Raw genomic sequence first — 18,022 nt, 5'->3', positions numbered from 1 at the left:
TCTATAAAAATCCTCTGTCCTAATGTACTATTTGATATACAGGCTCTGAACATAATTGTGTGAGATTCAGCAAAGCAAGGTTCAATAGAATTTTGAGGTTTATTTATACTTTATTCACTTAAGCCAAAGTACAGTAGCAAATACTTCAATAAATATTTCAAATTTTGCCACTAGTGGTGCTACAGCACCTTTATAAAACTGTACAGTAACTTCAGTGGAAATAATCACTGTTACAGGTAAATGCACACAGTACAGTATGTGACTGAGCAGCATTTGTCCTGGAACTGAAATATGTAAGAGATCTTGAAGGTATGGATTTTGCATCAAGATGCTTGCCTTGGCTCAAACACTCTAAGGGAATTCCACACTATCCAGATTCAGGAGTATAAATTATTCTTTCAGAATTAAATGTTTGTATAACCTCTGGCCCAAATTAATTCTTCAAGGGTCTCACCTTGACAACGAGATGAATGTTTTGTGACAACGCAAGGGGTAACAGTGGAAGTGGACAGGCAGTAAGGGAAATCATTCTCCTTCCATGGAATTTCTGAAGCACACTCCTCCCTCCCTCTCCCACTTCCTGCAGTGGCAATGGAAGCGTTTGGCAGACAGTCTTTTTTGGCAGGGATGTTTTGTCGTTTTCTAGGGCTGCTGATGAGGTGATGTATTTTCTGTCAGGGGAAATTAAGAGGCATATTCCCCAGCCTGATAGGAAGAGAGGGCTTGAATGATTTCCTGAGAAGCTTCTGTATATAGCATGCAAGATTTCTAATTTTTATTCTGACAGCAGAAGCATCTCCCTACTAAAATTAATCACTGCATCCCTGCAATCCAAATTTCATTATATCCACAGGAGTGCACACTCATGCATACTTGCACCATGGGCAAGGCTGGGAGTGTGCTTAGACCCAAAAGACAAAGCCAGATCATATATTCTAAAATAGTACAGAGACCTCAAGATTCCATATCAGCACTCCTAATGTCTTTTAGACATTAAACTTTTTACAGTTAATGATGTTTATCCTACCTGACAACTGTTGCTAGGCAGTAGCAGTTGTAGAGAGAGGCAAACAGTAATTTGCAATTTACTCCCTAATTTCTTTACAATAAATAAAGGCCATGTTTTATTTCTAGGTCTAGCATTATTTAGAGGCATGTTATTTGTCTGTCTCAGCAATATTATCTGTAAGAAACAACATTTACCTGCCACAATGGAGTATTTGTGAGTTAGTACAATCAAATTTAGACAGGTTCAGTCCTCAAGCAGAAGGTGCTTTGTACACAGTACCTGTTATTCTAGTAAACTTTAAAAGACTGAATGGATTCCTCTTCTCCCACATTCCAGTCAGGAGACTGGTTTTTGGCAGGCATTTAATGCTGGTAAGAGCAGATGGCAGAACAGCAAGTGACCCTTTATTTTGTCACCTATTCTATCTTACATCCAACTCTGACCTTAAGTTTCTGGGAACAGCACATACCTAACAACACCTACTTGGAAGCAAACCCTTTTAAAGTGAAACCAGACTTCATAGTGTTCAACTACTGAGCCCCAGAGAGAGATGTGAATTTGGAGACTGGCCTTTTGGAAACCAAGATAGTGAAACGAAGGCTCCAATGCCATGAAATGCTCTGCCTGGAATGGGGTGTACTCTCATTTCAGAACCTTTATTAAAAGTAGTCATGAGCATTTGAGGGGTGTCCTTTAATTTCTATTATAATCTGTTGGAGACTCTTCACTGACAGTGTGTCTGCTTGGGGACCTGCTGGATTTCATTCAGTTCAGGAGTTTTATGGTACGGCTGAACAGAACATGTTAATGAAAACTCTTGTACAATACTTTGCAGATGATATTTCAACACATAGTGGACCAAAGCAAAATATCACATAATACAGCCATGTAGGCTTGTCACTTCTGAAACATGAAATTGTTCCAAGTGTTATGCTCCCTAAACATTAAAAAAATTCCATTTTCTGACATCAAGCAAAAATCTACAGGATTGAAACGTCTCATTATTTTTGGCTGGTACAGTCTATGTTTTAGTGCCTACAATAAGGTAAAAGACTTTTTTAAGAAGAAAAACAGGGCAGACATTGATAGAGTCTGAGTCATCTTTAACCTTTCATCTCAAATTCTCTTTTTACTTCAATGTTTTGATACATTTAAATGGGGGAAAAGGGGTAAAAAAGAAAATTAAGGAAATGCTAACTAGTTAAAAACTCACTCATCTTTAGTTCTCATGTTACTTTTACAATTCTCAATTTTCTCATTTTTCAAAGAGTAGGTCTGACTTTTGATCCTTTGTACCAGAAATCTCTGTCACAGATGAGAAAAATCAAAGAGAAGAACATGGCGTGGTTTTGTAGCCACTGTGGCTGCACCTGACTTGATTCTGCAGGAAGTAATGAAAGAAAAAACTCCTACTTTTAGCTTTTGAAGTTTAAACAAAGTAACTTAAGCCTCAATATCTCAATATGTACTAAAACTCCCAGAGTCTAAAGAAACTAGATAGAAGCTCTATTTTTAACTAGGAATTTGCACCAAGTATTTAAGGATTCGTCCACGTGAAAAAAAAAAAAAAAAAAAAAAAAAAAAAAAAAAAAAAAAAAAAAAACACTAACACAAGCCTAATTTCTATATTTTTATTTATACTTTGTCTGAAACCAATTACCTTTTCTACACAATTTCATAAGAAAGCAGTAAGCAAAGGTAAAAAGTTAACATTTACTGGACAGATTAAAGGCTGCTTCATAAATTCTGAAAACAATCAAATGGAGATTGAAGAGAAATAATTTCCTATATTATCCACTAAAATTGAAAACAATAGAATAATATATAAAAACACATAAGTCATATTTTCAGCTGATATAGCTCAAACTTTAAAGTTGAGTGAAGAAACCTCTAAACTTATTCTCCTTTAAACAAAATAGAAACACATTGTGTAATTGTGTAAACCCTTCAGTGCTCTCCAAACAAATATGCTGCAGGTAAGTCATGCCCTCAGAGGAGAGAAGGATTAAAGACATTATTTTCCATTATCAATTAATCAGGGAAAGGGAATATCCAGGGAATTATTTTCTGCATATCCAGCTTGTCACCTACCTTTCCTATTCAGCTTCTAATACTTTTCTCTTTACTTTTTCCATCTCTCCCAACATGTTCTTCCAGCTTGTCTCTGTTTCAACACTGCTTCCCTCCATTCCTGCATGACCTACCCAAATCTTTTCCTTACTCCTCTGGGCCATTTGCAATCCTCCATACCATCTGCCAGAAGGGGAGAGGGATTTGATATTCTCAAGAGGCAGCACATTCAAGGATCTGAAGTGTACCCATATCAGTGGATAATGGAGTAGACTCATTGGACCAGGCTGAACAGCAGCAACAAAAGTCACCACTTATTATAACAAACAAGAGTAATTAACCTCCTAAAGTGAGGAAAACTCAAATGACCAGGAAATACGGGCAGGAAAAAGGATGTAAGCAACCTTCCTCCACAAAGAGTCTCTGCAGAGGGATCCTCAGAACCAGCCCTACAGTCAATCCTTCACTGCCTTTGAGGGGAGCAAACTCTGCTCCCAAGGTCTTTGTAGCATTTCTGAAACTGAGGAGCTGCTTTAGGCCCATCCCTGCTGTGTTTCAGCTCCCAGGCTTGCAGCTCTCTGTTGTTTTCTCTGCTTGCTGCTACAGGCACCAGAGCCTGGATTTCACTCCAACACACACAAGGGAATAAGCATCTCCCTCCTTCCTCAGGCGAGTCTACTCCAAAAAATCTTAAATAAATTGGTTGGCAAATACTTCCCTTCTGGCAAATCCAAGAGATTGCAGCAAGATACTAGAGTTTTGGGGTTGGGGCTTTTTTGGTGGTTTTTCCCCCCTGGTATTTTTTCTACACAATTTATGCCAAAATTTGGTTTCTAGTCCCTTCACAGCACAGCCTTTTCTCTTCAAAGAAGCTGCTTTGCCCCACATACATGAGAACATTCTTTTCTTTCTGCTATCCATCCTTTTTGCTCCATGGCAAAGGTCTACCTAACCACAGAACTGGTTTAACCTTCTCATTTCTGGTTGGCAGGGGCAAGTCCTGATTTGCACATTGCTTTGTGCTTGGCCCCTCTGTGGCCTGGCCAGCAGCCCAATGAGCCAGGTCTGTTTTAACCCTCCAGCACACTTCCCACTGAGGTGAGAGTGCACTGGAGACCTTCCTAGGGTTAACTTGCCAAGCAGGCAATTTGACAACTCCTCCACTTTACTTAGACTGGTTACAATTCCTTGGTTTTTTTCCTACTTACCTCACTGGAACACCATGCATATTTATATCTGTATTTACAGCTATCTATCTATCTATCTTAGTATCAAGAAGCACAAGCACTTACATCTCCTCCCATTAATACATGCAGTTCTGTTGCAAGTCAGGATGCTGTGACTAACCCCCAATAAATTGGTATTCACCAATAAATGAGCATCTTCTCAGGACACAGAAGCTCTCACAGCTCTGCTCTCTTTACTTCTGGGTAATTCTCTTTGAACTTTCAAGATCTTTTGCCAGTTATGTCCCCCAGACAGGCATAATTGTTTCTTCAAAGAACATTTCAACTCTGTCTGTCCCACTTAAGAGGGACAAGAACATAAAAAGAGAAATTCTCCTCTGAACCACCCTGAAACCTCCCTATGATAATGCAAAATGACCAAATAGGATTAGACACCAAAGCTTTCTCACTTGGAATCATGCCTACCTGTCCATCAAACAACCAATTGCAATTATCAAAACGGTTTGAGAACTCTCATATCCATGTTCCTCCCTTAAACCAGCAAGATGATCTAGACTTAATCTGCAGTTTTGGAGCTATGGTGAGATATGGAGGCTGTGGTTTATCAATGTAATTTTAACTCCATTTAGTAACTCCTGCTACCAAGAAAAATCAAATTAACTGCAGCCAAAAAGATTACCTTGCACTACAGGAGTATATTTCTTAAAGCAATTCTAGACTACTCAGAATACCAGCATACCAAATTAAAGCTACAAACAAGAGTCTATATAATATTTGACAAATTACTTTATTGTTTGGTCCTTTATAAGCAGTACAATAACATTTTAATACAGAATATCTATGAAAATAAGCAATAGGATGTAACAAAGTTCATGCAAACCTTGCATATTTCTATAAAATTATGCAGTTTGGGTATTTTATTCTTTTATAAAAATTAGAAGCTAATATAGCCAGGGCATCTTTCTAAATACCTGTACCAATACCTGCGCAGCTCTTAGGATTACCAATGAAGGAGAGACAAACTGGCCCAAATGACAGAGAAAATATTTTAAGTTTTATACGCAAGCTGTAAAAAGACAGAGTAAGATAGTGCAGAAGCAGCATACATCAACCAAAGGATATAACTGCCTTACAGGTAAACCAGTCAAAACCAAATAAAAACAATTAAATTTGAGTTGTAGAAGTATTTGGAATATAAGCATGAAAAATTCCTAACATACTATGTCTTTCCAACCTTGATTTTGCTCCCTTGTTCATCTATCCCTTGCTCCAAGAGAGAAGTCTCTGGGGAAAGAAATACCAGTATGGCATGGCAGACCATCAGCTAAGACAAAGGCATGTGCCAACCTAGAGATTAAATGGACAAGTTAATACCTACCCTCTATGCTCTTAGGTCACGATTTTGCCAACTAAACATTAATCTTTCTTCATGTAGTCTCAGATCTTGGTTAGTTCTTTAAAGAAATAGTAAAATTTGCTGGTTTTGCAAGGTTGTGTCTTCAAAGTTCAACATGTTAATCAATCTTTTATAAAGGTGTGGGTCAAACTCAACTTCTCAAAAAGGCTATAAACTTATTTTCTGGAGATCTCTGTAGGGTTTATTTTTCTTTCAAAAACTATTTGGGATTTGATTCATTATCTTCCTGCTGGGATTTCCAGCAAGGTCAAGGCTGTACCTGCAATAACACAAGGGGGGCCATGCATCAACCCCTACCTTCACCATGGCTGCATACAACATTGCCCCAACTCTGCTGGTGCTACAGTGCCTATCATGCCACTTGGACTCCACACTGAGAAGTCACAATACCATTAGATTTATGTAACAGGAACAGGCTCAGAGAAGGGGATTCACCACAGCAGTTTTCACAGCTCTCCTTAAGAAGATTTGCTTGTTGCACATGAACTCATCTCAGTGACATCTGGCAGCATTTATGACACATCCCCATCTTGTGTGGCTGACTGATGCCATAAATTTCAGTCACCCTTGCCTTTGAGAAATGTTAATAATGAAAACTCATCAACAAGCTGTAATGATTTGTACTGCTGACTAGATGGATGCCTTTCTGACGACTCAAAATTAATGGCAAATCTCAGGGTCTTAAAGAACAGCTGTCACAGAGAAATACACCTGCAAACAAACATGCAGTATGCCTTCAAGTGAGATTTGTTGGAAGACAAAGTGCTAACCCTCACAACAAACTGGACTGATTACAAGGAGAAGTTAGATAGCCTTCTGCATAATTTAAAGTGATAAAACCAATGAAAAGGCAGTGCAGGCACGCAAATGGGAAGCTTAAAAGGAATGACTTAGTCCCCCCAACAGTAAGAGTGACTGATAGTCACACAGTATACACTCATTTTCACTTGTGTCTAGTCATACAGACACTTTAGAACTAGCTGCTTTATCACAGACTTAAAAACTAGCTGTAAGCCTCATACAAATTTTCCTTCCACTATTGCTGTTGCCACTAGGTAAAGCTTAAGATGACACGTAACCAAATAAATGTAATAAACTTAACAGATGTATTTTCAGGAGCTTGCTTGGCAAAGGATTTTGAATGTGCAGGGCAGAAAAGCAACTCTGGGTACAGAAGGACCACTGTTACTATCAGTTTCATGAGGAATACCACATTTAGTACTGCTCTTGCGAGTCAGGATGGTGGGTAAGAATAGATGTTTGTTCCAAGTATCATAAAATTTCTTGATCAAGCACTTAAAGCTAAATACTTCATAAGCAAGACCCACATAGACAGGGAAATCTCGAAGACACACTCATGAAAAAGCCAATATGATACTGAACCAACATTATTACTTAGAGCAGGGCAGAAAACGGATGTGTTTTACAATTGGGAGAATTTGGGTATAGATTATTATGTCAGTAATTCCATAATTCCCATCTCTCAGATGCTTTCTAGAACAATGTTTTTTCCCAACAAACACAGCTTCATTGAGTCTTTGTAAGAGCCATGTTGCTCCATCTACACAAGTTTTAGCAACCCAGGAAAACAGTGGAAAGCTAAAAAAAAAATTGTTTTTTTTCATTGCTTTTTACAGCAACTTTACAATGAGTTATAGCACATATGAGCCTCAGGTACAATCAGAATACAAATTATGCTACTCTACCTATTTAAATAAAACCCTGCAATACATTAATTTGCAATTACATTACATTACTGGTACTATCAAAAAACTGAACTTAAAAGTAAAGGTCTCCTTATTTATTCTCTGATTTAAAAATAAAAGTGGAGATAGAGTTGAATATAAAATGAGTAATTTAAGGATTTAAAGTACTGCTAAAGCTCTGTTTCAATTTTTTTCCATACAGGATATAAGAAGACTAGGACATGCAGTGTTCAGAAGTGGTTTTAATTTTTTTTTTTAATTTCCTGGAAAATATAGAGTATACACTCAAAAGCAGAGTACCTGCACTGCTGACAGCAGTGCACACACAAATATCAAAGCATTATTAATACCCAGGAGTACCTAGTTAAGTATGACAGAAAATAATAAATTCAATAGAGAAGAAATTAGCCAAACAAAAACATACCTTTAATTCCTTTTATTATTCACAGCATTTTAACCATTATAGATAACTATTAATTAATCAAATGTTTTAACAGTATGTCCCAAATTTTGGCACCCATGAGAAGAGCGCTTTTTCATCTCACTCTCACTCACATCACTAACATTCTAACACTGAATTTGGGTTTTCAGACATGGCCAGACAGCTTACCCTCCAACACTATTATTCCTGGCTTTGGTTCTGAAATATGTCCTACAGCAAACTGGACAACATCCTCTGCTTTCCGTCTTCTCTTGACATCTTCAATTCTATACCTGCAGCTCAATATTTTTCCTGAAAGCCACTTCTTCTTTGTGTTTATTTTCATATTAAACCACAAGAGATTGTACTTTATTGATTTTTGTCATGCAGGCATGTCTAATATATTTTTTTGACTTGGGCTGCCTTGCTTTAGGCTCTCTAGAGGGATTGACAATTCTCTTCTGTAAGATGGAGCTTTCTGTGCATTGTGTTGCAGAGACAGATAGTAAAAGACCCTTCCACTTTTTTTTTTAAATATATTTACATTACAGCAGTGAAGAGAGCTGTACAGGAAGATCTCTCTTTGAATAAAAAATAAGGCATTTAGAAACATATTTATTAACTGTACAACCAGGTACACAGCCCAGAGAAATTTGTTTTCTTCCTTTCTTCTAAAGTCAAGTCATTTTTAACTAAGAAACACAGTATTATTTTCACCATATTGAGTCTGAAAGGTCATTAGCAGGAACATGATAAAGTAATACTTTAAAAAGACCTTTAAATAAAAAATGCCTCTTGTATATTGTAAAAATGCTAACCTTAAGGTTGGTTTGAGAATCACAGAATGGTTTGGGTTGGGAAGAACCATAAAGCCCCACTCATTCCAACTTCCCTGCCATGGGAGGGATACCTTCCATTAGACCAGGTTGCTCCAAGTCCTGTACAACCTGGCCTTGAACACTTCTGGGGATGACACAGCCACAGCTTCCCTAGGCAAGCTGTGCCTCACCAACCTCACAGAGACTAATTTCTTCCTAGGATCTAACCTAAACCTACCTTCTGTCAATTTAAAGCCATTCCCCTTGTCCTGTCACTCCCTGCCTTTGTAAAAAATCCCTCTCCAGCTCTCTTGGAGCCCCTTTAGGCACTGGAAGGTGCCCAAGGTCTTCCCAGGTCTTCTCTCCCCGAGGCAGCTCCCTCAGTCTGTCTTCATGGGAGAGGCACTCCAGCACTCTGAGCATCTTTCCAGCCTTCCTCTGGACTCTCTCCCACATGCCCACCTACTGCCCACGGTGCTCTAGATGCAGCCTGGCATGCAGCTGGCTTTCCAGGCTGCAAGCACACATTCCTGGGTCACACTGGTGTCATTGGCAAACATGTCTCTCCTTGTTAGGGAGCACAAGGCTCAGCACAGCACTTCTGCTCTTCTACTCCTCTAGTGTAGCTAGAGAAACTGTAAGCCATAAATGTATATTAAAATGTGTAAAAATTGTTATTAGATACTGAGGGAGAAATTTTTCCGAAGCTTTCCTTTCTTGCAGATGACAATAGATAAGAGTCACCTGTATCTCAATCCCATTTAGATAATGAATCACTCATTTGGTGAATACAACAATGCCTAAATAAACAGCTAATATTCTTACTGTGCTACAAAATCTGCAATCTGTATTTCCTTGTTCATTTACCTGGTGGTTCCAAAGAGAGGAAAAACCTCAAATATCTTATTCAAATGCTGCCTCATGAAGCAAGAGAAGCATGGTATAATTCTCCAGATTAGAGAGTGAATAAAGTTTAGCAAACAGTTTCTCATGAGCAGTTGTGTCAGTAATACCACCTAAATATGTAAGAAAAAAACCACAACAGGTAGTACAGTTGGAGCCTGACAATTTTTGTTGCTCTCTATGCTGTTGGTTCAAAATTAACCAGGGTATTTTCACAAAAACTAGAGTTTGAGCTGGGTCACTATATCAACTGATATGAAAGGATTCTACTTGAAAGACCTACTTAATCTAGCAGCATATTCCTGACAAACCCAACAAGATCAAGCTGTTCTTCACACACCCTTGGAAGGCAGTGAGACTGTCACTAACAGCTAATGATTAATGCAGTACATATCCAAAAGTCCCCTGAAGGAAGTAGTAATGGAAAAGAAAAACAAAAAAAAAAAGAAAGAGCAAAAGCTCCAATCCTCCCCTCTGCTTTTCACTAAGCAGCAGGAAAACAGACACAAGGTTACAACCCAAGGCATTCCCCAAGCCAACAGATAGTCAGGAACAGCTAAGAAGTGGCTCAGTCCCCATGAGCACCTAAACCTCCAGCTATATTGTCCAGGAATTCTTCTCAGAGGCAATCCCCTCTCACAGATAGCTGTTATCCATACAAAAGTGTTTTACTGATAACACAACATGAATATTTTGATATTACACAAATTCAGTAGGTAATTGAGTAGTGCCTTGAAAATCAGATTATCAAATGATCAAAGGAATTATTCTGTCAAATAGTTCAAAAATTATGAGATGATGGTCTCACACAGCTCTAAATGCTTTTTTCCAATTTCTGTGTTACTCATGTACAAGACTTTTGCACAGCACAATCAATGAAACCTAGTGTTTGATTAAACTTGTTTCATTCTGAATCTATCAGAAGACCAATAAAGCTCAGAGAACTGTTTGGAAGCTCACAAGTTTCACTTGCTGCTAGAGAAAGACCAAAAAAGGCCAGGTCTCATTGACAACCCCAGAAGCAAAGACAGGAAAGGAGAAGAGATAGAGAGAAGCTGTATCTCTGCAGAATCACATGTACCAAGCCAAGGAAATTTTGCTGCACGAATGTAGCACCCAAAGCAACAACAAGCACAAATTAATCCCCAGACTGGGTTTTTACAAGGTTCTTACACATTCAGATTCAGTGCTGTGACAAGAAATTGTCACAACAATTTCACACACAGAAATTCACACACTGATTTCATTTTCCAACTAGAAATAGATGGAGAAATGTGTATTATGCAGGAAGCAAATATGCTGGAGGGTTTGCTGTTGTCTCTGATGCTCCAGTTCTGGTTAGCAGCTACAAATTCAGAGGGACCATTTGGAATAAATACCTTTCCCTGTAATTAAGCTTTCACTGAACTACATGATATGGTTAGCACGGATGTTTTTCACACTTATTGGAATGAATTCTCCTGTTCATTTGTAGATAGATGTACTAAGAAATATGCTAAACATTTCTTCTAAAAATTCCATCAGTCTCATGCTGCAGAAAGAAAGGCCAGGTGAAACTTCTAAGGATTTACCACTTAAATCCCATCTGTAAGTAGTGGCAAACTCAGGCTGATATGGAAATACTACATATATAAACCAGCAGGCTTGCAGAGTGCTCTGAACATAATATAATTAGGAACAGGAGCTGGAAATATGTGACAAAATATGCTTCCTGTGTATGTACTTCCTGGCTGTTCCGGGTGACAAGAATATGAATGTTAAAGTTAACTACATCATAATTTCCATAATTTGTACTGAAAGTAGCCAAAGGCTATAATCACATGCTTGTAAAATAGTATTAAAGGGTTTACACACAAATACGTGTTCTAAAACTTATTAACTTTTTTTTTCTTTCAATATTTATGGAAAGATGTATTACCAAGCCTACTAAATTCCCAGGCTAGAAAGTGAAAATTAAGGTCTGTCCTTAATTTAGATTTATATTTCAAAAACTATTTTCTAAATGCTTTTCTACATATAATTCTGCCAGAATACACATCATGGCATTTGCTATTTCCAAGCACATCAATGTTGCAAATAATTTTCATTTTCACCTATGCCCTAATACACAATTTCCATTAAAAAATAGCTTTTAGAAGGTTTGCACATTCTTGGTGCTTGGTGCTTGTCCTATGTCCTCATATCAAATCTCTGAGTCCTATTATATTTTACCATTGTTTAAAACCAAAACTACAGTACATAAGTCTTGACTATTTGGAAAAAAAAAAAAAAAACCAAAACAAATTTTCTACTTCATATCTAGACACCCACAAACGTCCTGTAGCGACACATCCAGTTCAGCCAAAACTCATCAACAAGCTTATTTCTTAACTGGATCAAATTTTCAAAGAAATCCTAAAATATTGTTAGAGATTATGCTTACAAGGGGTCATAGGGCTCCATGAAAGAACCTGAACAGAGAATCCATATCTAAATAAACCAGAATTTTCTAAAATAATGAGATAGCATTTGTAGCAAGATATGTACAATCATGTTCAATACTAAAAGCTACACCCTGCTCTCTCCAGTGTACATAACCCCTGATTTTAAACTGCTTCTTATTCTCCAGAGTTTCTAAACATCAATGTCAAGAATGAATGAATTTGTGAATAGACTGGGACTTCAGTCACTGCAGGACCAAGACTTTGGCCTAAGTTCAGCAGGTTTCAGAACAAAATAATTTTCAACATTGTCTTAGGAAAGTTCCATTATTTACAACTATACCACTCTGTGCTATTTAAAACTGAACAGTTGAAGAACCCAAACATCCAGAATTTTGCATTCAATGTGAGCACACTACCTACAGTTTACATATTAACTAAATACATAGTTACTAATGCCAGTAAACTAGAAAATACAATGGTAAAATCAGCAGTTTCAGTCCAACCAGCTCTGATGCAATGAGCTTCTGACTTCTGCTGCCAAATTAGCTCCTAAGCTCCAGGAGCTCACTAGTTACATGGCAACAGGCTTGCCAGCCCTGCAAGCCAAGTACTTCCATCACAGAATATTACCATAAATTTTGCATTCAGTAAAACTCTACAGAAGCAGAGTTATAAACCAGAACTGGAGCAGTCAGACAGCCAAGATCCCAACCCAAACACTGCCCCAAGTGCTCTGCACATGTCTGCTGCCTTACTGCTCCACTCCTGGTTTAATTTCTGTTTGCATTCTTCATTGGAAGGGAGAATTCTGCATGTCTTATAAGACATTAAAAAATTATTTAATCATTACATAAGTACACAGAAATTGTCTAATTATCCTTGAGATTATTGGGGGGGGAAGAATAAAAATCCCCAAATATTCACACCAACTACATTTTTAATGTTAGTAACATTCTGCATTTCTGTGTCAGTGATCAATTCCAGAATCCAAGGATGTTCTCCTAAAATTAATGACTTCACCTCCAATTCATCCCCTCTCCATTATCTGTGCCAGCCATTCATGTTGAAGATTTCTTCCACTTACCACTTATCAGGAGCACCAGATGCATGGACCTCTTAAAAAGGAAACAGAGATCCTTCCCTGGCAGTCACCCAAAAGAGGAGCACAGAGTCAAAAGGAAAGGATAGCGAGACCAGCCAGTGGTGGCTCCATAAACAGATCATGACTCTTCATTAATCATTACACAGCTGAACTACACCTGAATAATAAGCAGTAGTAGAAAACTGTCTAAAATGAACTTAAGAAACAATTAAAAAACTGGTATCTGCTCTATTTTAATAGGAAACATACACATTACATGTTGGGTGGTTGTGAGTATGGATGGATGAAATAGACATTGTGGTCTATTGAGATGCAAATATTTGTCTTTCTTCACTGAGATGCAAAATATTTTGGATGAAAAACAGACTACTTTTTGAGTATTGAAAAATCTGAAATATTACAAAGTATTTAAAAATGTTTTTAAATAAGCTTGTAACACATGTTTTGATTTCAGTATATTTTCGAAAACATTCACTTAGTACTTCTGAAAAATCTGAGAATTATTTTCTGCTCTTTGAATTTCATGCAAGTCTTAGAGGTTATGACCCATAATTATTCTTAAACTCTAAACAGTCCCTTTGTGCCTAGACCTCTAAAGACACAAATATATACTTACATACAGACCTCCAGAAATTAAACACAGATATTACAGAAATTATTACATTCTGTTAAATAAGCCAGAAGTCAATAGTTGTGGCATTCCTACTGAACAGGACACATGCATGTCCTTATGTCCATAAATGAATCTATAAATGCAAGCATGCCTTGCAGCTTCTCCTTGGCAGCTCTCCAGGGATTTTCTAATATTTTAAGTCAAGAAGCACTATTAGCAATAAAAATGCCTCTATAAGGTGCTTTCCTTAATAACATGTAGCTATTTTTATGCACACAGAAACAGTTTTCAAGATGACTGACAGGGAACTCAATAAGCAGAGCCTACAGTGAAAGCCCCACAAAACCTGGATGCAAGTGGGACTTAAGGACTCCCATATGAAGGAGGGACTTCATAAACCCTGGATTTGCTTAGGAGAAAGACAAATAGGAACTGTTTCTCTGCTCTCATTTGAAAGACAGTAGAGACAAGAAAGTGTTAGAAGAGTGAGAAAGTGGTAGGAGAGTGAGATTTCCCTTGCAGCAAGATGTGGATCAGGAAGGAAAGTTTTCTGCAGAAACCAACATTCTGGTACTATTCCAAAACCAGTAACTGGTAAGAAAAGATGAAGACAGAGGGAAAAACAGGAGAATCTAACTACTGAAATTCTCACTCCTCTATTGAGAATGAAGAGTCAATTTGCTGTCTTCTCTGACTAATAACAAACAAAAAGTGCATTCATTAGAGAGACTACTGCAACTGAAAGTCAAGTATGGTCTTAATTAAAAATCCAAAACTAATAAAATGGTCATTAACAATCTAGCAGTGCAAGAAAGCTGGAGCTAGACAAATGACAGTCATGTAGATGCCCCCAAAAAATAGACACCGTAAAATGCTTGGTAGTTATCTGCCACTGGCTCAGTCTCACTCTGCTGCAGCTTCTTCAGTCTTTCAAAATTTGCATGTGACACATTTTAGTTAGATAAGCAGTTGTCAGCAGCCCCTTAATTACATTAGAAGAAATGTGCAGATATATCATATATATGACAGCTTGTAAGACCAGAAGATATTAGGTAAGTTTCTGCTTTTGAAAGAGATACTTTTTTTTTAAAACCTTCCTAATACATCAGTTTGCCAAGACATCCCTTTGGGAATTCAGTGGCAGAAACATGAAATGCAAGATCAGCAAATTATTAAAATACTGATATAGTAACTCAGAGCTGAGCAACTAATGAGCTGTAAAGTTCACTTCTAAAAGCAGGACACTCATATATTAAACATGCCCACAGTATTTTCGCTGTTCATTATAAATATTAATTTAGAGTGGGAAGGTGAACTGTGCAAAATAAAACTCAACTCTGATAGGTTCTGATAAGATCCTTTTAAGGATCAAGTTTCTTTGAAATAATACATAGTGACTAAAGACACAACTCTCACAAGTTTGGTATTAAAATGCATTTTAGCATCATCCTAAGTGAATCCTAAATTAGCTCAATGACAGATGAGAAGAAGCAGACAGATGAGTTTCAATTTACCAAACAAACTGAACTGCTACGCACATTGCAAAACTAATCCAAAATTACCATAAATTACAGCTATTTTAAATAAAGGTAAAAATATGGAAAGTCATTAGTCAGTGAATATGCAACACTGTTAATGAAATTCCTTCAAAGAAAACAAATGCCAAATCTTTACTGCAGCACACAATATTTTTTGTTTCATCCATCATAACATGCTCTTCCCCTCTGATAAACAAGGACACAGTAGTTTGTAGAAATGCTGACAAGTAGAAGAAACCCACTGCATATTATATAGGTCTCTTCTGCCCACAAACCTGCCATTCCCTTTGATGCTCCAAGTCTCAAAGCAGGAGTGGACACAACATGTGCCTGTACTGTGTAAAACAGAGGAGACATCGTCAGTGCTGCAAGGGTTTCCAGAACAGGTATTTACTTGCCAGTACCTATCTAAAAGCACTGGCTCACTTGATCAAATGTTTATCTTGCTTCTCCTAATCTTTAGCATGCTTGGTATTTAGCAAACATGAGTGTATTTGAACCTCTCAGATAATTTGGTGAAAGTTGTTGTGAAGTGAAAGCTCAGTCAAGGCTGGAAAAAGATACAACTGGCAACCTTGTAAGACTTGGTACTTGGCACAAGTGACTCACAAAGCTTCTTCACAAAGGAGCAGATACTTAATACCAATATCATATGTTTCCCACATGGCAATTAGACACTTATGCTTTGGCATAACTTAACCAATAATTCTGTTAATGCACTAGATGTGAATCTCAGTAAGTTTACCTGAGACACAAACATATGGCAACACAGAAGTGTCAATAGGAACAAACTGACACATTGAACTAGCAAATGTATTGACTTAGCAAGCAAAACCACTAACAGAAAGATGATGAAAGAAAATAAGTTGGAAAAGAAAATTGCCTCTATAAGATACTTATAAAGTGTGCAGTGTAGAGAATTTAAAATACAGATAAAATCCACAGGAAAGATATTAACTATGAGCTGTTAATATCAACAACAACAAATTCAGCTGGGAAGACTCCAAGATGAAGAAAAGTATATACCTGTGCTCTGGGCTGGGATCTTATCCTGGCTTACACTCTTGGATGCTGGACTTTATTTTGACCTAATAATGCTACTCATGCTGTCATGGTTCTTCAAAACAAACAATTAAGTAAGAATAAAAAAAACAACTACTCCCTCCTGAAACACCAAAAAAAGCCTGAATTTGTACTGTCAGTCACAAATGCTTTATTCAAAAGGTAAAATTCATATGCTGCAGCACATGGGACATCTTAATCATGGCTTTAAGAACATCAGATTCCTCCTGAATCCAATTCCTACCTACAAGAACAAAGCTGATCTCCCTCTCATGTAACCATTAAAGAATTCAGTTGTTCCTCAATGTACTGTCAGGACCAATAACCAACTCTGAAGAAGACTACTCTAGCACATTTTCCTAAATGGAGAACATCAGTCTGCACAGGAATTCAGGTGGCCCTTTTTCATGTCAATTGGATGACTGCCTGGCTCTTTTTTTCTAGAATTAGATGCAATTAGGATATTCCTGTTGACAGACTATAACTCTAACATCCAAGAGGAAATGGCAATTTATTCAAATTAAAAAAATTGTACTGATGTTCACAAGCAATATTTTAAAAAGCATTTATGTACAGAGAACATTTCAATTTCCTATTAAAAATTCTATTTTAACTTTAAAAAATTCTGTTTAAAAAGGATGACTTGATTTTTTTTTCCCTCTCTCTCCTTTTTATTTTTTAAACTTATTCTTAGATATTTGGTGCACAGTAGCTTCCATTTCTGGTTTCCATACTGTTTTGGAATGGGAACAATCTTGAGCCCCAGACTCAAGGTCTGTTCCAGGCTCATTTCATTTTTAGCTTAGAGCATATGTTAACAAAGACCAAGAAAGCATGTGCACACTTATTGCATGTCTCTCCTTCTTTAACATATTCCTATTTTTTAATATACTGCCCAAGCTTCTTTACTTGTGCTAACTCTCAAATCAGGGTCACTTTCATTGCTTGAATGATTTATTTCTTCTAATATCCAAGGGAACACGTAGGAGGGAAGAAAAATGTTAATAATTAAAAGTTAGATGTGAGAACTAAAAACTGTAATTCCATAAATGCTCACTCCAATGAACTAAAGCTTCATCAGGCACAGCTCCTCATCCTAAATGCCCAGAGTCTCTGAAGTAGTCAGATCAATTTTTCATTTTGCAGAAACTTGAAAGCCACTATTACAAAAGGGTATCTGTGAAGCAATGCTCTTCTTCCAAATGAGAAGTTGTCAGGACAACAGGATCTGACTACAAGAATCTTGCAATGAACAAAACAACAACCTCCAGGGAACGGTGCCAGTCAGCAGTGAAGGGAATTTATGGCCAGGAGCAACACACAGCGTCATAGTTTCATTGCAACATCCATCCTTTATCGAGCACCCTTGGATCTCTGAAGTGCTGAAGGGCTTGTCAGTCTTACGGGACACATACGTCTGAGAGGAGTCATAGAATCATAAAATCATTTGGGTTGGAAGAGACCTTTAAAGGCCATTGAGTCCAGCCCCCTGTCATAAGCAGGGACATCTTCAACTAGATCAGGCTGCTCAGAGTTCTAACTAACCTGTCCTTGAATATATCTGGTGATGAAGCATCCATTACTTTTCTAGGCATTGTAAAAATTGTACAATTGTAAAAATTTTCTTTCTTACATTTTATTCTGAATCTGCCTTCTGCAGTTTAAAAGCATTACTCCTTGTCCTACTAAAACAGCCCTGCTGCAAGATCTGTCCCCATCCTTCTAATAATCCCCTTCAAGAGCTGCTCTAACG

At 37.5% G+C, this 18,022-nt stretch overlaps 1 protein-coding gene across 8 annotated transcripts in view; it reads right to left on the bottom strand.

Annotated features, from left to right (window-relative positions):
• KIF16B (kinesin family member 16B) overlaps positions 1-18,022 on the bottom strand; it is a 135,339-nt gene that overhangs the window by 19,471 nt on the left and 97,846 nt on the right. For 2 of the 8 annotated variants that reach the window (XM_064415399.1, XM_064415402.1), the window contains one exon: positions 390-671. The exons of 3 other annotated variants lie outside the window; for them this stretch is intronic. In XM_064415399.1, coding sequence (XP_064271469.1) covers positions 405-671 — 267 coding nt within the window. In that variant the 3' untranslated portion in view covers positions 390-404. Of the gene's footprint in view, positions 1-389; positions 706-3,100; positions 3,263-5,500; positions 5,614-18,022 lie in introns of those variants that run through there. 3 more of the 8 variants (XR_010359582.1, XR_010359583.1, XM_064415405.1) reach the window with 3 other exon arrangements.

This window comes from Passer domesticus, chromosome 3, assembly GCF_036417665.1.
Source record: "Passer domesticus isolate bPasDom1 chromosome 3, bPasDom1.hap1, whole genome shotgun sequence".
NCBI lineage: Eukaryota > Metazoa > Chordata > Aves > Passeriformes > Passeridae > Passer > Passer domesticus.
The sequence above is the reverse complement of the archived record's forward strand: the minus strand, read 5'-3'. Positions and strand labels throughout refer to the sequence as shown.